This window comes from Arvicola amphibius, chromosome 5 (genome assembly GCF_903992535.2).
Source record: "Arvicola amphibius chromosome 5, mArvAmp1.2, whole genome shotgun sequence".
Lineage (NCBI taxonomy): Eukaryota > Metazoa > Chordata > Mammalia > Rodentia > Cricetidae > Arvicola > Arvicola amphibius.
In genome coordinates this window covers 131,964,465-131,989,088 of record NC_052051.1, presented here as the reverse complement: position 1 = coordinate 131,989,088, position 24,624 = coordinate 131,964,465, and the positions used below count along the sequence as shown (strand labels likewise).

General features: G+C 41.5%; 1 protein-coding gene across 10 annotated transcripts; it reads left to right on the top strand.

Moving 5' to 3' along the window:
• Positions 1–5,337: 5,337 nt before the first annotated feature.
• Positions 5,338–24,265, top strand: C5H5orf63 (chromosome 5 C5orf63 homolog). 10 transcript variants are annotated; one of them, XM_038330732.1, is made up of 7 exons: positions 5,339–5,375; positions 6,397–6,596; positions 7,187–7,287; positions 7,604–7,730; positions 18,406–18,523; positions 22,631–22,687; positions 23,284–24,265. In XM_038330732.1, exons 5-7 carry the CDS (start codon positions 18,413–18,415, stop codon positions 23,461–23,463), a joined length of 348 nt encoding a protein of 115 aa, XP_038186660.1. In that variant the 5' UTR covers positions 5,339–5,375; positions 6,397–6,596; positions 7,187–7,287; positions 7,604–7,730; positions 18,406–18,412; the 3' UTR covers positions 23,464–24,265. The 10 variants fall into 10 exon arrangements, with proteins under 10 accessions (XP_038186668.1, XP_038186660.1, XP_038186664.1 ...); XM_038330737.1 differs by lacking the exon at positions 5,339–5,375 and adding an exon at positions 6,751–6,872 and having other exon boundaries at positions 5,382–6,596; XM_038330739.1 differs by lacking the exon at positions 6,397–6,596 and having other exon boundaries at positions 5,357–5,375; positions 7,200–7,287.
• The last annotated feature ends 359 nt before the right edge of the window (positions 24,266–24,624 follow it).

Below are 24,624 nucleotides of genomic sequence, written 5' to 3'. Positions count from 1 at the left end.
AAACTGTTCAAATATGAGCATAAAAAGAGAGTTGCTTCCATGAAAGCTGAGTTAAATGCTTTGGAAAGACACACAAAGTCTGGGATGTGGGTGGGGGATTGTTCTTAAATTAGTTTTGAGTGAGAGAAGATGTGTAAACGTTTGAGAAGAGAATAAAATTTAAGTGAATGAAGTGTTCTTCACCAGTGTCTTCATACCTTCCACTTTAAAGTAGCTGAAACTGAAAACTGTACATAAATTGTATAATTTTGAGTGGGCTTTATACAAGAAAGACGAAGTAACACTTCAGTTATTAGACCAGTCCTCAAACTAGGCATCTTAGCCTGATCAAATTTGGCAAGTGGATGGTTATGTGTTTTAAGTAAAAAAATAAAACATGCAAAGAGATAGTATATATCATGTCCACTTTTTCTAGTAAGTTATAAACATTACCCTCATCAGAGAAAGGGATATTTGCAACAAATATTATTTTGTTTTGTTTTATTTTGAGATAGGGTCCTGCTTTGTGGCTCAGGCTGGCTTCTGCCTCTTCCTCCTGCCTCAGCCTCCTAAGTGCTGAGAGCACTAGGGTGTTCCACCAAGCCCAGTGGTAAATATATTTATTAACATGGCCATCTGGCTCACACTGATCTCTCTACGGATTGTGAGTGCCACTGTAGGAGGCATGCATGTTCTTAGTACCCGGGTTTCAGTGCTTACTGCTGGCACAGGAAGCATTATTCTGAATAAAGACAATTTCCCTTTAGTTTAGGCTGCACATACATAGCAGATGGTATGACTAATTATTTTATTATATTTCTCTGGAGGAGGGCCAAATTCTCAAAATTTGGAAATACTGTATCTCAAAATTCTTCTAGGGAGTAAGTTGTTGGCATGTTTGTGAATAGCATGTTAGAGTATGTTTGGAGAGCAGTTCTTCCTGGTAGCTAGCTGCCCTGTCTGTCTGAACAGGCCTCCCTGGATGGTGTGCATATACACCAGGAAGCCAGGGAGAAGCCTTGTACCCTCCTCTTCACGCTGTGAGGACCCTATGCTCTTCCATGATCCAGCTTTAGTAATTATAATAGATGACAGGTTTAATCCATAAAAAATGAAAAACCTTTCCTATCTCAAAACCATTTCTTGCCTCCTGAGGTAAAACAAAACCTTCCCTGAGAAATAATGGAAATGTGCTCAGATGTTCTTAAAAGATCCTGCATAGCATAAAACAGTCCTTTGAGATAAGCCATAGTTCTTTTCATTCACATTTAAACCCATGGATGAAGTAGTAGAAAAATACAGCGGGAAGCAATATTTCCCAATCCCTGTTTCATTTGTGATCTTCTTGAAGCTTCCATTTCCTCGTCTGTAAAATGGGATAACGAAAATGTCTAACCTGTCTTGAGGACCTGGAAGCCATCAGTTAACCAAGAGTGCACGGAGCTACACTGCCGCTGTCACTGAAGGGTCTCCGACACCCTCATCTTTCAGTAGCTCGGGTCCCTGACCTCTTCCTTTGCGGCCAGCCGGCAGCACATCAGCTCATTTCCTCCCGCACAGGCACAGCAATCTCCTCTCATTACAAGCGAAAGGAGGTTGGAGGCGACTGATTCTGGAGTCGGCGACAACGGTCTGGTTCTCACAGATCTTCTGGGAAGATCCACAGGACACTTAAACCCCATTTCACCTCACCGTCTTTTAAAGATGGATAAAGAGAGAGGCTGGAGTCAGGGCCCCTGTGAAAACTGTAATTTCACTGCCGGTATGAGTTTAAACTTTAACAATTTTGGTATCCATATGTGAAATGTCATTTCTGTTGGTTTCATCCTATATCTCAAACAATAGAAAAATCACACAGCCATTCCTGTAAAAGTCTACAGTTTCTCTATAATGTATGGGCACTCAAGCTGCACTAATTTATGCTACAATTACTTTTATTTTTTAGCATTTTTATTTGACTCTTATACTACATAATTAATGGTGTTTACACAGAAAGGTTGTTTAACTAATGTAAATGGCATAAGTGGATTACTTGAGCAAGCCTTTAAACAAATAAGCATTTTTCCCCTTTGAAATTTTTTTCACTCTCCTCTAAATGTCTGGAAAAAGGAACAGAGGTTTTTTAAATGCCATAGAGGATACAAAAATCAGGTTTCAGTGGCCCATTCTTTCCTGGTGGGACATGCTTATAATTCTGTCTCCTCTTACAATGGTTGGTGGGTAGGTAGTCAACAGTGACCGAATGACCCAACACATCCCAGATTCAGAAGCACATCTTTTCTTTGGGAGGCTGCCACTGTTTTTCTCCATGACCTTAAACATAACCCAATATCTGGCTCTTTCAGATCATTTCCTGCAGTTGGCAGTACCTAGAGAGAGTGACTGATGAGATAAACAAACATGCTCATCATAAAGAGCAGAAAGACACGAGGGAACTCCTCCCAGGTTTCTGAATATTTCTACCATCATATCACCCAACTGTGGCAATTACTGAGATAGCCCCTCCTAGTCAAAGTCCAGGTTACATGTTCTTTGAGTGGCAGCACAAATCCAGGTTACAGTAAAATAGGGCAGGCATGACGATCACTCCCTGCCAAGACATTATTTTTTTAAAGCATTCTGAAGGAAATGCTTTCATACCAACAGCCATTTCTTTACTTCTGCTTTCTCAGAGGCAAAGCCAAGAGGAAAGAGTGAAGCCACCACTCCCTACACCCACAAGTCTTGCCCTCATGAGGCCTTAAATGGAAGGCTTGACTCCAAGTCATTTCTGGAAGAACAGATAGTGTAAGGTCTAAAGTACTCTTGAGTTATCTCAGGAGTGACAGACCAGCCCTTCCAAGCAGACTGTTTCTAGAGTTAGGCTGAAGCCTTCAACAGAACCACTGAGATAAGTCTTGTGGTCTAAGTACAGAACTCAGGTTCCAAAGAAGTCAGAACACAGACTGCTGTTTCAGTTCTCAGGACAAACACTAGAACTGAGTCCACAGAGGGCAATACATAGGTCAAAGGCCTACAAAAAGAATATCTGAAATAAAATATACTGACCCAGTGCTATCTAAAGACCTTCAGTCTTACCTTCACATCATTTGAAACATACTCTAAAGACCTTTAGTCTTATCTTCACATCATTTTGAAAGATACTCTAAAGACCTTCAATCTTACTTACCTTCACATCATTTGAAACATACTAAAAGCTGTGAATAACTCCTATATATTTTTCTATAAAAATAAATATATAATTTTGTTTTTGTAATTATTTAGCTAAAGTCACCAGCAAATACACTACAATGTCTCAGTATTCACCACACTGTAGTAGCTCTCATGTGTCTAGACTGTCTCAATAGAGTGTTGTTTTCAATGAATGCTAAATCCATCTTTAGTGACACCCACACATGTTCTACTCTCTGACCCTTGAATAAATGTTTATTTTGCTGTGGCCAATTTTTTTTGAGATAATCATTTTTTTCTGTTCAAACTCCAGAAATTCTCTCAAACAAAGGTCCTTTGCTTGGCACAGGGAGGTGGGAAATCTGGACCTAGAGGCCAAACTGTTCTTCTGGAATAAAAACCCTAACACAGACATTCCCAAAGTGACTGGGCACTGATAACAGAAACAGGGATTCACAAGCATTTCAGGAAACTCTCGCTCTCAAGTATGCATTCTGAGTCCTGGGCTACCACTTAAAACCCATATAACCATCCCCCCCAAAATCTTACTAATGGATTGTTAACTCTGGAAACAAACTTTGACTCTTTGGGGAAATTTACCTATAACTGACAGTACAAAGCTTTCATTATGACCTTTGGGGAAAACCATTCACCTTCAGTTTGTGAAATCAAATTTCATAATCTAACCAGCTATACAAAGCTTCATTTTCCAGCGGAACAAAAATGAAATCTGGAAGTTGACCCGGAGTTACATTTCTAGGACGATCTTCCTATCGCTCTACAAAATGTACAATACACAGGCTCTACCGGGTGCTTCCAGCTAGACACAGCACCAACTCTCAACAGTGACATGTCCCTGCTCAGAAAGATGGGGACTTATCAGAGTGTATCAACAGAAACAGAATCACAGGTCTGTTTACAGGCCCCAAATCCTCTTTTGTCTGCTAACAGATGCTGAAGCAATCAAGTACGAACTTGAAAATATGACTTCCAAATTGTGTCCTCTGCCAATATCGTATAATCAATATTATTTGTCTAAGGGATTCATTTCTGACCCATTTTATCTTTTTTTTTTCTAAACACTAAAGACACAGTGATTTTTGTTCAGTGATGAGCCCACAGGTACTGGCAGCAGAAATGAAATTCAATATGCTATTTTCTGTGAGGATATGGGCAAGTTACTGAGCCTCCATTTCATCATCCATAAAATGGTACCTAATAAGACCGTTCACAGGATTAAACGTGTTAATGAGGACCAAGCTTTGGATGAGCAATCAATAAATATTAATTTGAGCATTATTATACCTATTACCCACATTTTCTTATTACTTACAATACCACCACACCTGGAGCCTATACTAGTCATCTCCTGACATCCCTGCTTGTTCCACCTATACTAAGCCATTAACTTCCCAAAGCTAAGAGATCCTTTTCGAAGATGAAAAGAATTATTCCAGCTCCCCTTTCTCCATAGGGACATAGTCAATCAGGAAGTATTCCAGATGCCGGTAGCACAGGCCTGCCCTGGCTACGTGGCCTGGCTCCACACTCTTCTGCCTCTTTTCACCTCTCGTCCCCAATCCCCTTCGAACTTTAGCAGTACTAGTCAGTGGTCTGTGCACGGCCCAAGCTTCATTCTGGGGTTGCGTCCGCGTCCTGGGGCTGTCATATGCTAGTCCAAAAGTCTAACCAGCTGACATTCCTACCTTTTCACAAGTCATATTTGTTCTCTTCCAAATGCTTAGCCTAACAAATGCTTTCCCTCTTTAAAGGAGAATTTCCCCCATGTCTGCCTTGCCTCCGAGGTTATTAGGTTGTAAAAGTGGAGAGGTACAGTTCCCAGTTTTTCTTATCCTGTTCCTTATAACCCAGTTCAGCCCCCAACCCAAAGGATCCCGTAATAAATAATGAACGCATACAGGGAGAGGTTAAAATGGCCAGTCCCAAAATGCTGCTTCTCAACCCCCAGGCCGTTTCCTTAACACACAGGGCCTCTTCTCTACTTCTTCCCTCCTTCCCTTACCTTCTTTCCTTCCCTCTTTTCTTTCCTTTCAATACATTTTAGCGTGGCTCTCTCATCTACTGACTCAACCCCTGCTCTCCCAGGGAATAGAGACAACGCCCTGAGAGGAAAGAGCCCATGCGGCAGGGCGGCGCCCGTGAGCCGGAAGTGCAGTGAGCGGCGGAAGTGCAGCAGGCGGAAGCGGCGGCGGCCCGGTGCAGAGGTGGGTGATGGCGCTGGCGTTGCCGGGAGCGCTCCCTAGGCCGGGGGTTAGCGCGCGCCCGCAGGAGGTGGCCGCGATCCTTTCGCGGTGTGGCGTGCTGCAGACCTCCGTGGCCGTCCAGAGGGGATTTAATTAAGCCCAGAGCGATAAATCCCCGAGCCACTGGGGGGAGATTGTGAACGCGCGCTTGTGGCGGCGCTTTGGGAACTGAGTAAATGACGGGAGGAAAAATAGAGCTCTTCGAAGAAAGCCGAAAATGTCCCAAGTCATGCTTCTTCCAGTGATTCACAGATGCTCTGGTCCCGGGTTTAATGGAATTCTATGAAGTGGCAATATCACACTTGACAGCCTGCTGAGTTGACTGCCTTTTTAAATAAATGTTTTTGAGCAGCCATGTTGACCTTTAATTGGGGTGAAAAGGTTGAAAAATGCAAGAGGAAACATTGTGAGTGCCAGGCCCCTCTGGACCCGGCTATCTGGACCCCATCTTTGCTTTATTGGGAAGAAGCAGCCCTCTGGGCTGTGGACAGTAAAAGAATAAATCAGACATTACAGTTCTCAACAAATACTTAGCCACCTCGCTCACCCCTGACAAATACCAGCTAATACAATTTTTAATGAGTCCAAGGGTAAAAAGTCTCTGACAGTTGTCACTAATGTGAATAGGTATCTGATTGTTTCTAAAGTGGGTTTTTGTCTGACTAATCTTTATCCTTATTCTTGTTAATTGTGTTTATATAAAACTGTATTTTAGTGTTCTTTTAGAAAAAAATAAACTGTGTGGTCTAGCATGACCCAAAGATGGTACTTAGACTATGTTATATCCCAACATTAGTAGTGTGTTTCCCAACCTAAGATGGGCTCCTATGACTATATTACTTTAGTTAATGAGCTACTCTGGCTGTCTCAGTAGAACACTGAACAAGTTGAGCTGGCTCTTAGAGACCACAGTCATCTCCTTCAGTAATATTCTGTGGAGCAGCTTTACACAATGCTCATGATGCACTCTCCCAATATTTAGAAGTGCACACGTGAAGTGTTTACAGGTAAACTGCAGAGCATAAAAGCATGCAAGGGGTCCCACATGGCAATGGTGCTTATCTACAATGCCGGCACTCTAGTTGAAGCTGACAGATCTCGAGTTCTGGACCAGGCTGAAGACAGAGTGAGCCCTTGTTTCAGCAAACAAACCACCACCAGCAACTGGAGGCACGGAAACAAGTATGCCCTGGAAAATGCTGGTTTAAGGCAGAACTAATCATGGTTCTACATGAGCTGTTGAGACTTAATAACCTTGGTCCTGCCCTACTGAGGAATTGCCTGGAACTAGAAAGACCCCGTTGTGAAAATTAAAATCTATGGGTTACTTGAACAGGCTCTAAGCTTTCCTCCCTGTTTGCTGGGGTCCACTTGAAGCTACCTTCCAGACAAAGATCAATAGTTTTTGTCTCTTTGGCTAGAGGAATATGCAGTTTTATTTAGACAGACTATCGGCAGGTGAGTAATAGGAAGGAGTATTTTTCTGACTTGAGAATTTATTGAGCTGTGCTTCTATTTTGTTCCGGTTCCTTAGTTGTGTTGTACTCACAGGGTACCCAGAGGCACTAGAGAGAGGTGCCTTCAAAATAAGTTTGCTTTAACTAAAGTTCTTGTATTTCATATCTTATATATATGCTAGCTGGCCGGTATATTTAGTTACTAATTCTCATGCTTGGGACTTCAAACATGGTGTAACGTTGAGGTGATGTAAAGTAGTAAGGGTTTTTATGTTCCTTATTGTAAATCTAACTTTTTGCACTGTTTTATTCAAGGGATATACATCAGAAGAAACAAAAAGAAAGCCGGAATAGCTCTTGAATGGGATTTTATTCCTACTGGCAATTCTTTTGAAGGGAGATACCCTCGGGCTCAGGTATGTGTGGCTATACATGTAACAGGACCAAGTAAGGTTCTCCAGCTCTTCTCTTTGTATGTATAGCAAGTTCCAGGGACAAAGTCATTCAGGGGAAATCTATAAAATGAAAAGTTGAGGCTAATTCACATAAATACATGATTCCACATCCCTGACCCATCCCTGTACATGTAGGCTCAGGGATCAGAAAACATGACGACAATACCTCTCTTCTTTCTCTAGTTCTTATCCAACGGTTAACTTCCTAGAGATATAAACAAAACTTTAAAATGTCTGCTGTTATTAGAATCTATTCGTCTTTGGCTCATGATTCCAGAGGCTGGAAGATGTACACACACTGGTGCTTGGCAAGGGTCCCCCAGCCATCGCCCATCACATTGGAAAACTAGAGAGCGGGCCAACCATGGACAGAAAGGGCTACTTTTCAGTCAGACAGGACAATGGTAAGCACCCCACCCCCGTTCTCGCCATAATGTTCCATGACCAAATATCTTCTAGGCTCCACTTCTTAGACATTCTGTCACCTTGCTGTTGCCATGTTAGGGGTGGAGCTTCCAGCGCTTGAACTTGCTCGAATTGTATCCAACACTTAGCATCAGTTATATCCGGCAATGACTGGTTTACTTTATTAGCTGTTGTGTTGTCCGTCTTTCCTCTCCCCTAGGTTCCTTAAGGGCAGGGACAGTATCTTCGTCACTTTTATGTTCCTAGTACCTGACACTACATACACTCAGTTCGTGCTATAGACAAACGACAGTGTCCCTGGAGGAAGATGACACCTATAAAGAACACGAAAGCATCACTGGGAAAGCAGCAGAGAGAAAAGAAGGAAAACTAGAATCACCTTCCAGAGAGTGGCTAAGTGCGCTTAGATGTAATGCTTTGGTTGCCAGCGTGGATCAGGGAAGGGTATGTTTGAAAATGCACAGGCTGTCGCCAGACTGCCTTCTAAGCAGATCTGCCTGGTGAACTGTAGAGCATTTGCTGTGTTGAGTTGACTGTGCAGGCTGGATGGTCCAACAGCTCTGCCTCTACACTCCTTCCAGGCTTACCATGCTCAGCCCTTCACGTAAATCTCTGCTCCGCAAATATTTGAAGAATTATCTATGAAGGTGTGCTAACTTACTAACTTACCCAAGCCATCAGCATCTTAATTTGATCCTGTCTCAAGGAAAAGGATCTGTCACATTACTATCTTAAGCTGAATTGCTTAAATAGTAATGAAGAAGATCCACAGTTGCGGTTTTTGTTTGTTTTTTCCCTACTTTATTAACAACATCCCAGTGGAATTCAAGTTCATAGCATACATAAAACAGTACTGTTACGGGGTACATGCTGCTTCCTTCTCTTAGCTTGATTACAACCAAAACCAGAATGTTATAGCTATAAACAAATGAACTTCCTCTTATTGTTCCAGTACTTTCTCATATTAATAATGAAATAATAGGAAAATGGGTTTTAGTTCAGTCAGGAGGAGAGGACATGACGTTGAATTATTTGATATTTTACTTCTTAATGTATATGGTTTTGGTAAGCTAAAAGAAAGAACACTTATATTACTTAACAGAAAGTCAGCTGAGGCCATCGGAAATATACTGTGGAAAAGGGTTTTCATGTTTAGATAGAAACATGAACCTTAAAGTAGCCTTAAACAAAACACATAAGCATATGCCCTTGTTGAAAGAATAAAATAGGAACAAACAAAAAAATATGATGTACAAAGACTTAAACATAGCTTCCTTATCTAAACTCACTTTCCAGTTCCAAAATTTCAAAATATTTTATTAATGATAACTGAAGAAGAACAAAGTTGAGACTCAGAGTTTGTAGACTCTTACACAGCTCAGAGTTTCCTGGTCACGGAGTAGACAGTTCTCAACATTCAAATTAAACTCTGTGCTTGTACAAGCTTATGACTTATTGATATCGAAAGACCAGTGACTCGCTAGATTTGCAACAAAATACTTTGCAGGTCTTGTGTGGTCATCTTTGGAAAGATGAATTGGAAATAAATAGAATATTAATGACAAATGAAAGATATTTTAAATTGCAAACTTGTTTTTAGCAATAAAACTGATATTACTCTCTGGGCATAATGTGACTAAAGTGTTTTAATGAAATTGTCTTCTTGCTGAGTCAGTATTAATTATCAGAGGGACCGGGTCATGTTGGTTAAGAAGGGTAATGTCAAAAGGAGTCTATATAATTTCTTATGCACTTTGTTCTTATTCCGTGAACTGGATGGTTTTGCCCTCAATCTTAATGCTGTCTTTATGGGAGGATGGAAGTTTTAAATTGGTTTTTAAACACTGTTTAGCCCTCCTGTCTAATATAAGCTAAGCACAGCATTCATGTTTTCTTGCTTTCAGAAATGAGTTTGCAGCCATTTTGTCAGAGTTGAACTGAACATTGTTGCACACTCTGAATTTGTCCTGTGCCACTCTGGCTGCAGGCCAGCTGCTGAGTCAGCGTATCTGGGGTTCGGGTAGAAGGAGGAGGGCAGCACGTGCAGACTCCATTGTGGTAATTAATCCAGAATTCCCTCTAGACAACGCCTAGATACTTTGAGGCACGGGCTGTGGAGTATTAGCATTCTTTTATTTTTCTCAGTTGGATGTTTTGATAGAAACCTTTTCTTGACCCTTGACATTGTGGCATGCACCAATCCCATTACTGAGGAGACTCCTCTGAAGTAGTAATCTGGAGGGAGTGACTGCTGAGGTCTAAAGGTTCCAAAACACTCTTGGTGCGCTGAAGATTCCTTTCCTGCTGCACTTCTGTCAGCTTCCTACAGGCCAAGGCAAGGGCAGCAGTTCCTCTGGATGTGGGGAAGAATGCCAAGATGAAGAGGATGTGTCATTTAAAATAACATTTAAGTGCGTCCTAATAATGTGTCCGACTCCCGTGGTTAAACAGTTTGCCGATGAGTACCAGGCCACTCTGATGTCAGCTCCCCCATTTCCCAGCTTAGCGCTGTCTGAGCCTCTGCTTCCCAGTTATGAGAAAAGGGCGAGAGAAAATAATTGACAGTAAGCAAGTATATTCACACTTGTGTATGGATCGCAGAGTGAACTCTGGTCTTCTCTAAATAGCTGCATTTTTTTTTTTCAGCTTCAAAAGACAGAAACTTGTTCAAGGTCTTGTGCAAGCATGGGCCATCCCCATGCTATTTCTCCAGTATGGGATTGAACTTTCTTGGGTTACAAGGGCATGTGAGACCCCAAGTCTGTGAACATGCTTCTCTTGAGTCCCTGGAAAGTGTGAGATCAGGACAAGTAGTCGAATTTCCATTTTACAGTTGGCACAACTAAGGCCCCAAAAGACGAAGAGTTTTCCTGCATCTCAGAAGTTAGTGGCACTTGTGTTTCTCTTTGGGATCTGTGTTTATGGAATCCTCACCTAAAAGTGCATTCAGGGAATTCAAACATAGAATTCCAATGTAAACTTGACATGAAAATGAACTTTTAGCTACTTATGCTTAATTCCTCTGATTGATAAGTTTGAATGTGAATTGTGTTTACTTAAACTATTTTGATCTCTCCAGCAAGCTTATTAGAACTGCTTGGGACAAGTTTTATCTTTAAAGATAATCAACAGTTCCAACTTAACATTGTCCTTAGGGGCTTCTGTTCTGATATGCATGGCTTGAGGAAATCATTAGTATTATAGTAATGACTTCTTTTTCTGTCTGTAAAAAATAAGGACTACAACAACAACAAAAATAAGAACAAGTACAGAGAAAGAGCTACTGGAAGGGATTATTCTTTGTTTAAAACCTGTCAATGGAAAAATGGTTCTTGAAAAGCTCTGTTTGGATGTCCTGGTTTGAATTTTCTGAAAATTTCTGAGTGAATTAAGCCACTACCTTATGCCAGGGTATTTGCTCTCCAGTCTTACATAGACACAGTGCTGTTCGTTTAAGTAGTGTTCACAGTCTGAAATATTGAACTGTATCCGAAGTGTTTTCCAGTCCTGCAGTTTCTCACTTCTGAAACTACTCTTGCTAGGAATATAAGTCTGCTGTCTGAGGCCAGTAAAAGCAAAATTCCAACAACAGCAACAAAAAAAAAGAAGAAGAAAGAAAACAAATCATTGTCATTTTTTATAAAATGCTCTTAGAATTATTAATAAGTAATTAATAATTAAGTTTTGATTCTGTGTTCTGTTTTGATTTACACAGATTTTTAAATTTATTGTCCCTTTTAAGGTAATCAACTTTTATCTCCACTCTTTTCCTCCTTTTAAGTTGTTAAATCGGGCAGGAACCAGTCAAGGGTGTGAGTTAGTAGCAGACATTGGTTATAGGATTAATGCCTTTGGAGCAACATCAGCTACATCTCTTCTGGCCCGTGTGTACCATTCCACTGTCCCATTCTAGACAAGCCCTCATCACTCCTGGGCGATGGGCTGCTCCCTCCTTCTGGAAACACCCTTTCCCACTGGCTTTCTTCCTTCCTCAACAGTTGTGCTGCTTGTCCTGGCTTCTCTCTGCCTCGTAGCTACAAGTTCGATTGCCTCAAAGAGCCACCCTGAGCCCCTCCTTTTCTGCTCTGCTGAGATTATCTTATCTAGTCTCACAGCTGCAGATGCAATCTTTATACCAACAAAAACTCTAATTTTTGTGTTTAGCTCTGGCTCTTTACATGAGTGCCAAACCTGTATATGTCACTGTCTGCTTGAATCTCAACATTTCTCTAACTACTAACAAATTAATGTTCCAAAATATTGGAGACAAAACACTGTTCAAACCCATCGGTGGTTCCCAAGACACACATGATAAATCACACATGGCTTGATAACTGTTAAAAATTCTCTAAAGTCCTGTACTGTTCCTCTTTCCCAGCTGGTTTTCCACTATTCTTTTTCTTTGCTCTGTTCATGTTTCCCCACCATCAATATCCAACCCATGATTTGGAATATTTCCATTTTGTCTGTGTATCCATAAATCCTAAATGATTTGAAGCCCTTCTCTTGTGACAATATCGCCAATTTAGCGCACAATACTCATTTTTTTCCTTTCTCTCACAGAATTTTGTATCACCTTGTTGTTATACTTCCTGTCCTTCTAGGTTACCTGTCTGTACATGTTAATATTCTGACCAGATTTTTGCCTCTTCATGAATGAGGATCATCTCCTATTTTCTTTCAACCTTTTCTTTCCTCACTGTTGTGGAACTAATGAGTAAATGGTCATGAGTTTGCTAATACTATAAAACATAATATAACTTTTATCTTAATTAAGAACCACCCTTCTTTTTTTTTTCTTTTTCCTTATTTTTTTTCATGGTTTATTTTTTTATATTTAAAAATTTCCATCTCCTCCCCTCCTCCTCCCCCTTCCCTCCCCTCCTCCTCTCCCTTCCCTCCCCTCCCCTCCACCCATACCTTCCCTCCCTCCCTCTCCAGGCCAAGGAGCCATCAGGGTTCCCTACTCTATGTTAAGACCAAGGTCCTCCCAACTCCCCCCAGGTCCAGGAAGGTGATCGACCAAGCTGAGAAGGCTCCCACAGAGCCCATCCATGCAGAAGAATCAGAGCCCAGCGCCATTGTCCTTTGCTTCTCAGTCAGCCCCCACTGTTGGCCACATTCAGAGAGACGGGTTTGGTCGCATGATCCATCAGTCCCATTCCAACTGGAGTTGGTGATCTCCCATTAGTTCTGTCCCACTGTCTCCATGAGTGAACGCACCCCTCACGTTCCTGACTTTCTTTCTCAAGTTCTCTCTCCTTCTGCTCCTCATCAGGACCTTGGGAGCTCAGTCCAGTGCTCCAATGTGGGCTCAGTCATTTTCTTCATCTATCGCCAGGTGGAGGTTCCCTCATGGTCCTGACTTTCTTTCTCATGTTCTCTCTCCTTCTGCTCCTCATCAGGACCTTGGGAGCTCAGTCTGGTGCTCCAATGTGGGGCTCAGTCATTTTCTTCATCTATCGCCAGGTGGAGGAAGAACCACCCTTCTGAATCCACAAACTCCATCTAGAATTCTCGTTGCTTGTGTGTAGTCTATGAAGTTGATGTAAGCTTCATAGACTTTCATAGAAAGAAAGAAACTAAACACCAGAATAGATGAAGGGAAAATGTGATAGCTTAATTTTACTGAGAATTAGAAGGGGTGTTCACGAATTAAGTGGTAGGTGTGTAAAATATAAATTTAATGATTGTAATCTTACTGTGTAGACAAGTCTTAACTTGAAACAGCTAAAGAACATTTTCAAAAGGTTATTGCAATCAGATTACAATGTAAATGCCGTTGAATGTGGCACCTATGGAATCTGAACATAGAAACAGATACCTAGATCTCTATTCCATGATTTGTGGGGAGCCAAGGAATGCTTGAGTGAATGTGTAGTGAGCAGATGAAGTCTGAGCGAGTGTGTAGTGTTCACGTGGGCACAACCATGTCAAAGACAAATGCCCCAATGCGTGGGAAATTGGCAAGCAAATCATCAGCTCAAACTGCATAGTCAGAGTGAAGCTGAACAGTGGTCCACAAGTGGATGTCAGGGTCATTGCTGTGACACTGTGTCTGATTTGGTGCCACCTTCTTAGTTCCCCAGGCCTGAGACAATGGAAATGTACCTGCTATTGCACCTGCCACAGACACTCCATATTCTTCTTTAACCCCTTGGAATTAACACCTCAGAGTATCTGTCTACTGAGAAGTTTAGGTTTTGTCCCTGTGTGGTATCTTTCCTCATCACTTCCAGGGGCACAAGGGTCCTTCCCTCCCTCCCCTGTTCTTGCACCCAAGATCTTCAGATAGGTTGTAGGGAGTGTGGTTCAGATCCAGCTGTTTGCAAACCCAAAGAGAAGTGCCAGGGACGCAGCCTTGGTCCCTGTCTCCCCAGGCTTAGGTAGAACCCAGTGACCTGAGTCACAACTCAACAACCTCTCCTAACTACATAAACTTTCATTCTGCTAGAATATAGGGATGGTTCCCCAAAGAGGGGTGTGTGTTTCTTTTCATTTGGGTGAAACAGGGATGTTATACTTAGATGGTAATGCAGATGAAGTGGCACACTTAACCTCTCACACGGCACAAATGACTAAACAGAAACCTTGAGCTCTCTCTACAGAACACAGGTTCAGCAAGAGCTATGATGACAGTGTTTGCTTAATGTCAGCTCAGCATTAAATTTACATTATAGTCTTGTGCAGAAGCTCCAGCATTATCTGTTAATAACCAAGGCGGTACCTGGGTTTATATAGACTTCTTGATTTTGCACATGAGCTAACACCGTAGCCTGCTGATGAATGATTATGTGAGCTTAGAGCTTTGGTGTGCCAAAGGACTCTTTGAATGGATAGAATTCTGGTCAGTGAAGGTCAGTTTCTCTACTCAAGCGAGAACAATGTTGTTTCCCTCCTAATCAGATGCACACAGTGGTTGAAAAATCCAGGAGCCCCACATAAGTGATGTACAGCCACAGCCTGGGCAGCTCGTCATGCCGAAGTGAATAATCCTTAATAAAGGCTCAAACAACCATAGCATCTTCCTGCACTATAATCAGTTGCTTTCATGGTGTGCCTTTCAGTGCTTCTCGGGGAAATGCTATAAAGTTAAGTTACCTTCTCTATCTTGCTTCAAGGAAGGCTGAATTGGTCCAATCAGTCCTCCCCCCATGTTGTATTTGATTCTGCCATAAAGACCAATGAAGTCTGTCTCTGTTGTGGGGGAAGGCTGGCTTTCCTTTCTCTTTCAGGGGATCCATGCCTCTGAGTAGCACTAGACTTGGAGCAGCAGGAGTCACTGTCTCTATTGTTAGGTTTCAGAATTTTCTTTAAGCACATTCTAAATCCAGTTTTATGCTTTTCCTACTTTCTTCCAGTCTGTGACAAAGGTGACCCAATTGTGCTTCTTTGATATTATGAGCACAGTTCTTTGTGTTCCTGTCACAGAGACATATAACAAAATACAAAGGATAAATTTGTGTCTGTCTGTATAGTAGAAATACTTACTTCATGACTAAAGGGACATAATTGTAAAACAATGTTGTCAGTAAGGCTTAGGGTTACAGGTTTCTAATCCCAGCTGCTTAGAAGGCCAAGGCAGGCAGAGTTCAGGTTCAAGGCCAACCTGGACTACAGGGTCAATTCAAGGACAGCCTGGACTATTTAGTGAGACTCTTAGAGCTTTTGCCCATCATTTGTGACTCCCTCGGTTCAGTTCCCAGTACAGGGGATTGGGGTGAACTTTTGTCAGCTCATGATTGGGAGCTAATAGGCAGAGACCACTTTTCAGGATGTTTTTTGAATAGTACTAAGTACGGTTCAAAAATCATCAAACTAATGAAAATGTCACAGTGATAGAGTGGCCTTCATAAAGATTTTACTTCAAGAAAACATAATTGGTGAATGTGACTTTGACAGCAATGGTGTAAGGGTTTACAGAGTTAGTAAAACAATCTCAGAAGAGTATTAAAGTGCTCCCATTGGAGTATATCATTTTTCATTTAATTTTTTTACTGCTATAGGTGAACTTCAAGAATTAAGGGATTTTAACTTTAGTATCTGTCTAGCTGAAGAATATGGAGCTTTTTCTTCATATCAGGCTCTAATATAAATTTATAATACACTTCTCTGAAAGAAATAAGTTAATTGAACAATATAGTAAAAATGCATGTACCTTAGACCATTAAAAAATACTCAAGTAAAGCCGCACAGCACTGATGACTTTCTCAGTAAACAGATGTGTGCGATTTATGTAATTAAAAACGTGTGGGAAAGCAGAAGCAGCAGAGAACAGCAGTAGCTGGGCGCAGAGTGGCCGTAGCATCACTGAGGACTCTACTTGGTTGTCTGGTTGATTGAACAAATCTTCCAGCAAATCTGAAGTGAACAGCAGCACTGTTTACTATGACAGCCTTTATTTGTCTTGGGTGCAGCCAAGACCACATGCTGTGTTGTGTCATGTTGAAATTCTGAAGCCAATTTCCATTGTGGATGTGAATTTTTTTTTTTTTTAAAGCCTAACACCTCAGTCTCAAGTCAGCTTGGTAGGAGCAATAAGTTTTCTTTTCCTTTCCATTGTAGCCAAACATCAATAAATCTTCTGTCCTTCCCCCAAAAGCATGTAGCAGTAGTTTGCCATCCTGGTTAGTCTGGCTACACTGCCATTGCCCCTCCCATCCTCCTCATTTCCAAGGCCTATATCTGCACTGTTTATAAAGCTAACTTTATAATTTATGTGGATACCCAAGCTTACACTCAGTTGAGAATCTCACAGAATGGTGTAGCTTTGTTTGCATTTGCTTTCTACAGTGATTCTAAACAGCAGATTCCTGCAGAAGTCATATTCCATTCCTCTTCCTTGCATTGCCAGGTCATTTAGCTAGCAGGGAAATCTGTGTAGAAGTGGAAGGGTAGAGGATTGTGAAAGAGGTAGGGGAAAGACTGTTGCTTTCAGTATCTGAGCTTTTTGTCCTGTGGTCCTTACTGTAGTTCGGTATGAGCTGGTAGGGTTTTTTCTAAAGTCCTATCATTCTGTCTGAAGTGAGTTTAAGGCTGCTTTACACTGAGAAGCCTGTTGCCAGAGAAGGGTAGCACTTAATAAAGGCGTGCTCTGTCAAGTGGAGCACAGGAGGTCTGAAGTGGTGGCAGCAGCAGCAACTGAGTGCCTCAGTCCAAAGTCAATAGACACCCCGAAGAGCAGTGCCTTTTAGCTTAGAGACAGGCCTAAGAATGACTGCTGTCCGCACGGAGTGGTGGAGCAGAGGTGAGGGTGTGGGAGTGAGAGGCTCACTCTAGTATTTTAACACCTGTTCTGTGCGCATCGGTTGTGCGCGCTGAGAAATACCGGTGCAAACAATGCCTGCTCTTAGAGAGCTGCGCTGTAGAAGAAGGGACAGAAATAACTGTAATAGTAAGGGGCATCCTGAAATGGAAGCACGTGTAGTGAGGTTATGCATTAGGTTGGGTCACAAAAATATTGTGATTGTGAGGATAGAGAATTACAGGCTAGCTGGCATTGGCCAGGTGGTCAGTAGACTTCTCAGGGAGGTAATCTGAGTCCTAGTGTCAGATGAGGAGAAGCTATGTGTTCTTCGTTAGAGGAAGAAAGGCAGGCGCAGTGCCAATGGTGTAGAAATGGTCTCTCGGTATTCAAGGAGTAGAAGGGGACCTTTCCCAGGTGCCACTTGCCCATGTAGAGGAGAAAGTGGCAGGTAGACTTAGAGAGGGAAGGTGAAATTGAGAAATAATGATCCCAGGAATAAGTTCATCCTGGGAATAGCTGTAAATGGTAAAGGTAACTATACACGTGTGCTTTAGAAGTGAAATTGTAACATTTATAGATTTAAAGACAAGGCTGGAGGCTCTGTGGAACAACTAGGAATAGTAGGGTGTCTTAGTCAAGCAGAAGGAGGGGGCTTCGAAGCCCAGTGTTTGACATGCTGCTATTAAACTGTTCCTTCTGGAATCTCTCCAATAGAAACACCAGTGCGTCTACGTGTGAAGCTTTTGAAAATCATGGCACTCTCCTTTGAAAACACTTGTTAAGGTGGTGAACAGACTTCTTTCCTGACAAGTTAGCCCAGACTGTGTCCCTCTTACACTTTCTCTACCTGCGGTGTTGGGCTTCTCCATCTCTTCCAGTGCAGGAGCAGAGCTCTCCTTGGAGATGCCTTGCGCTGTCAGCTGGGAACCGTATGCCATTTACTTAGTATTTCTTTTACCATGGAAGGGCTGGGTGGTGTTGGATGCTTGCCAGTATGATTAAACTGTCCTTGTGACTAAAAACCACCTCAGGACACCTCTACTTTTAAAGAGTCATCAGGATGCTGGCAACATCTGCAGTTGAAATTTAATTTTCTATGCAAATTAACAAACTCATGCAGTTTGCTTACAGAAACCAAGTGATTAGGCACAAAACTAATCCATAAATAGGATTTGGATTTTTTTTTCTTTTCCTTTTTTTTTTAATTCTAAGTTCTGTTTTGCCTGGAGTACAGTGTATTCATTGTGGACACTTGCCAAACATCTGGACCTCGCTGACACTCCTAGAGCCAAAGATACAATTCTGAAACTTCCAGACCCAATCATAAGCATGCAGGTTACTGCTTGTATTCTAAAGAGCAGAGTCAATGGTGCATTAAGTTTATTGGCTTATTTTTCTTTTGGCAGAATTAAGATGCTCTGGTTTCAAGGAAACAGCCTGCAGATTGCCAAATCCTCATTTGGACTCTTGCGAAATCTCTCTGCCTCTAACACCACTCTGCCTGTGCTGACCTTATTCACAAAGGTACTGAGTGAAAACTGATATTACACTTAAAAAATAAAGAGTTATCGTTGGGTGAAAAAAGTTATATATCCATGAAAAGTGGTCAAATCTGTAAAGAAAAGCAATAGGAAAATTTTTTCTTCAGACCTGTTCTTTGGTATTTTGTCCCCAGACATTTCACTGTTTCTCAGTTATTGAGGGTACGTTAGTATATACAATGGTCATTTTACCCCCTCATTTAAAAAAGAACTATAGATTATAATTATGATGTTTAAAACTATGCTATTTAGAAATAAGTCAGTTGTTATTATTATTTGTGGAAGTTCCACTGTAAAAAAGAAACAAACAAACAAAACACTATAAACACTGAATTAACAAATACAAAATCTCGGAAAAGTCCTGGATGGGTTCCCATAAGCACCTGGCCACAGTGCTTTTGTGAACTAGCGAAATGTATAACCTTAGTTTATGTTTGTTTGTGTTTAAAGATGTCTTATTCAGTACATAGTGTTTAGTCATTAGCATGTTGCTCACGGCCACCAATAATACAACTTGTCTAACATCTGTATTTTCTCCATGACAGCTTTCTTTTAGCACCATGCTTAGGAGCTGTTTTGTTTTGCTTTGTTTTAAATCACCAACAAAAAACCCAGCCACAAAAAAATTGCATTACCCGTACAGCTACCCCCATGGGACTACCTGTTAGAATACTGATTTATATTTACAGTAGGGAGCTAAAACAAGAAGGCGAAGCATTACCTTAGGAGACCTTACTGTAGAAATGAACACTTTTGGCAATTCAGACATGTTACAGCTTTGTGCATAAGCATGTTCGTGACTCACTATAAAAGTGCTTCTAGTATTGTTTGGGGAGTTACAAATTTTATCACGTAGGCAAATTCACAAATAAAGAATCTATGAATAATGAAGACTGATTGTACTTGTTTTTTTATCCCTACCTAGCGCTGCTGTTAAGCCACAGGGGTGTGTGTGTGTGTGTATGTGTGTGTGTGTGTGTGTGTGTGTGTAAGAGAGATGTGTAGATATATGTCTTTTCTATATATGTGAACACACGTGTGCAGGTGCATATGGAGACCTAAGGTTTTAGCAGGAATCTTCCCTCGGTCACTTACTCTTTGAGGCAGTCTCTCAGACTTAAGGGATATAGCTAGTCTAGTAACTCACCTGCCCTAGAGATCTCCTGTCTTCACCTTACGAGCACTGGACTTCCAGGCAAAGCCACCGGGCCCACCCAGCATCTACATGAGTTCTAGGGATCTGAACCCAAACCCCAAGCTCGTAATGCAAGCGCTTTAACCACTGAGCCATCTCTTCGCAGCCTTAATTTAAAATTGTTAAGAGTTTTTCTCCCTGTAATTTTGTAGCACAAGCATTAGTAATGTCTTTTTCCTAGTTAACCTCACTCTGTGGAATTTATAATCAGAAAGAAATGTGAAGACAACAGAAGTTACTTTTTTAAACACAGTAATTCAAAATTTTTAAAAACGTCTTTTAGTAGATTTTCAAATTTTAGCCATTTGACAATTTAAAGACATTCTGACAGTTGTCTAATAACAAAGTCTGCTAATTGTGATGGTCCACACCTGTGTCTCCCAGCACTTGGGAGTCAGAGTGAGCCAGGAGGATTAGAGCAGGTTCAGTCCCAGCCTAGGCTACATAGCAAGCATCAAAGAGCCAGGGCTTACATAACAAGACCTTATATGAACCTCGCCCCCCCCAAAAAAATGCAGAGTTAAACTTCTAATTGAGAATATTTCATCTAATTTCATGCTTTTATATCATCAATATGTATTGTACTGTTGGAAATTATAGAGCCAAAAATATTCCATTATCTGAGACAATATCCCCATAAAACTAGTTGTACTTACTTGGCCTATGATTGTCATACACTGTTTTTTGGTTCCAACAGCAGTTGAGATAGCCAAGAACATTTGCAAAAAATAAACAGACAAAGGCCCAATCTTTCTTCATCTTAATATATATACTAAACCCTGCAAAGTACATAATAAGATATAAGTAACACACAGTCCCATAGAAGAAGTATAAAAGTCAAGAATTTGCCCTTTATCTATGACTAGTAGAGTACACTTTGCAGATTGAGTTAAAAAAGAGTGGGGGGGTGGATTGTTTTGGTTCCTGGTCCATGGAGTGCTTGAGTCAGGAAATAAGGTTACCAGTCTCTTCAGTTTTTTAATCTTCTGGATTAAATTCACCTTCGTATTGGCTCTTCTCTTTTATGACTGCAGCAACCCTGAGCCCGGCTCTCACATCTCAGACATCTATAGAAATCTCAACAGAAGACCCATAACTATTCATGGCTGATAGGTTCATCCCTGAACCAGTCGTAAGCAAAAGAGATAGGATGTCCTGAACGTTTGCACCTGGTCCAGTGTTCCCCCTTTTCTTACTTAGAGATGGAGTCGGCCACATGCCGAGTAGTTCCCTGGGACGAAACTATGGCGTTCTTGCTACAAGAAAGGATGGGTTGGTGTTAGTGGCAGTCCAACAGTTCAGGAGCCAGGTGAACAAGTGCTGTGGAGAAGCCTCAGAAAGGCCGTCCTGGCCACGGACCTGCTCTTGTCTGGGCTCCTTATCCTTTCCAAAGCACGATGAGCCTTTGGAAAGATCCACATAGGTACACACTCACTCATTTGCATTAGCAGCTTATACAAACTTCCACAAACCTGATTTCAAAAGCAAAACACCTTGACTGGGCTCGTCTCAAACTTTGCTGTAAGAGCAAACTATAAAGAAGGACATTAGGCGCTGGAGAGATGGCTCAGAGGTTAAGAGCATTGCCTGCTCTTCCAAAGGTCCTTAGTTCAATTCCCAGCAACCACATGGTGGCTCACACCATCTGTAATGGGGTCTGATGCCCTCTTCTAGCCTGCAGGCATACACACAGACAGAATATTGTATACATAATAAATAAATATTTTTTTAAAAAGAAGGACATTAGGTACATCTGCAACTTAGTATGTTCTTGTTTGGCTTTTACTTTCAGTTCTTACATTGATCTTGTAACACTTTCTCAGAAAATTTTAGCATGATTGTCTTACAACAACAAGCTGTCCACAATCTGTTTGTTGTTAGTGCTAATACCAATTTGATGAGGTGGATCCAGCCGAAAAGATCTAGAAATATTCAAGTCCTTATTTTCAAAAACATGTTTTGAGTTAAGCTGAAGAAAAAGGCCTGTCTTTTACGTAATAGCTTATCGCTTCCCAATATTTTAAAAAGCAGCTTTTGCACAAGCAGAACTAATACTGAATCTGTGCTGAGCAGCTTTTACACAAGTAACAGTAGTGCCGAGCCTATTTTGAACAGTTCTTACACAGGCAGAACTAATACTGTATCAGTTTTGAGCTCACATAAGAGAACCTATAACTGGACTCTTAGGCACAGCGGCTAAGAGACCATTAATATCTGCCAATCTGTGTTCCCCCCATCTTCCCCATAAGGCAGTTGAAGAATACAAGCCACAGCGGGTCCTAGCACTTGCCTCTGCTTCAAGAAGAACGTTAGCCCATTGTGGGTGCCTCTACTACTAAAACTGAGAAAGCACTGTGAAGTGCTACAGTCATGTGTCTGAATTGAAGAGAGTTTTTCTTTCAAAGGTAGAAAAGTCCCTGTTCCACTCCTCCCAGATAGAATTATTCCTCGGGACTGAGTAGGAAAACCAGGATGATGAAGTTCAGTACTTCCTAGTCAGGAAAGGCTTAAACCATTCAGGTCGATTGTATGGAGCCACCAAGTTGGCTCTTTACATAGGACAGAGCCCTTAGCTAGGTAGATAGGTCAGTGAGAAATAGGGAACATATGATATGCGCATGCACACACACACCAATAGGTATATGCACATATATGAGAAAAATAGAAACGACAACCGAAAAGTGCAGAGAGCATCTACCATGAAATAGTAGATGTTTAGTGAGATTCTGTGGTAATGTTTTGCTTTGGAAATAAAGCCGTGTGATCAACCTCGTAGCAAACTCTCCCTGGAAGTAAATGTAATATGCCTGTGCTGTGTGTTTGGTTTTTCCTTAGGTGGGAGGTGTTGCACCAAATGCCTGCCCGTGGGTTTAACAGCTTTTGTTCTTCTTGTAGAATCCCTGCCCACTCTGTGATGAAGCCAAAGAAGTCCTCAAGCCTTACAAAGACAGGGTAACTTTCATATATATGGGGTAAATAGAGCTTACTGTATAAAGTATCTGCTTAGATCCTTTCTTTGGGAAAAGAGAGTAAATGATTTTGTTTTTAATCCCTCGGCGAGTTTAGGGACTGATTTCCATGAAACCCATTACCCCGAAGTGCTTTTCTCTGAATATTACTAGATGTTTTTTCCTCTCTGATTCTTACTGTGATTCAGAGTTAACTATCAAGAGCATTCGTGCTTACTTTACACTCTGGTCCCATTCCTTTTCCCTTACTTTGCAACTTCTATGGCGACGTTTGCCTTTAGCAAACCATTTTAGCCTGGCCATTCTTACACCAGGACACTTACATCCTTATTTCTAGGCCACTTGCCAGCTCGGACATTGGGAACAGAGCAGAGCCCTGGTGCTGAGTGGAACAGGTGTAACAGAGAAGTAGGGAAATCGGGAGGTGGAGTGTAGTGTGATGAAAACAGGCTTTGGGAACCGGGGCCACTGGCTTACTGTAGGCCTACAACTTTCTCCCTTGCAGTTGATGCATCATTGCGGTCAGTGCATTGCTCCGTGGCCTGTAAAACACAGTGCTTTAACCTCTCCATGTTTTAGTTTATTTTACAGGAGGTGGACATCACACTTCCAGAAAATGCTACTTGGTATGAACGGTATAAATTTGACATCCCCGTCTTCCACCTGAATGGCCAGTTTCTGATGATGCATCGAGTAAACACCTCCAAGCTTGAGAAGCAGCTTCTGAAACTTGAGCAGCAGGTGCTGGAGACAAACTGACGTCTCATGAGTTCCTCCCTCTCTGTCAGAAGGCATCTGCCCGAGGGGGTGACTGGGATCTTGGATGTCCTTGTCACTTTCAAGGTGCCCTTATGATGGTATCACATAAATATGTTGCCATTAGTCCTCTGTTTGATGCAAGCACCTACATGAGAACAGTCTACGTATGGGCATTTTGTAACCTAGTGCACTGTATGGAAGGGGAAGCTGTAGGCAGGGAGGGATCTGTTTGGTGGTTATTGTTCCCTTTTGTGTGAATGTGGAAATACGTGTCGTGCCCTGGACAGTGCCCTGATAGGAAGGAGGTGCTGCAGTCCTGCTGCTAAGCAGCCCTATTACTTTTAGTGGCGTAAATGCTCTTCCACTAAATAAACTGAAATGTGAATTGTTAATAACTGTGCACAGTCAATAAAGGGGTGTTTTAATGAATACATCTGCACGCAGCTATTTCAGTCGAATTTAATAATACCTGTTTAAAATTAGTGTTCACTTTTGCTGAGTAGAAGAGAATAATTATCCTAGCCAAGGAGGCTTCTCTTCAGAAAGACAAAGGAGATTTACCCCTCCAGAATGTATATAACAGACTCCGCTGTTGATGTCACCGTGGAATTGACTTGTAATGTTGAAGACTGCCTTAAGTTCTCATCAGTTAAGTTAGTTCAACTAATTGTAAGATAGTAACTTTGTCAAATTTTAGTGTTTTGGGAAAATTCATTTTCATCGTAACTGAACATATATGTAGATAAATCTAAATAAAAAGCACCATGTTATATAAAGTATTAAAATGTAGTTTGTACCCTTATTTGTGTTTTGTTAGATTTGTCAAACATTGGAATGGATTCACTATTTTTCTCTTAAGTCAGATCACCATGAGGTTCTTCTCTACACTGTTACATATCATGAGCCACTAGATCAGAGAGGAGCAGTGTGATTTAGTCTTCGAGTTATGGGATATTACAGCCCACTAACCTTAGTCACCCTTAGACATTGTCCTTATATGGAAGGAAGAATCTAACGTTTAGGGAGTTTGGGAGTTAGTCCATAGTCACCCGGCCACTCGGCCAGGTCTTGCCCAGAACCGTGGCATTTCTATTGTTCTCTGGACTTACAGTAGTTGTTCAATTGTATTGTTTCAAATACAACATCTCCAACCAGTGTGGG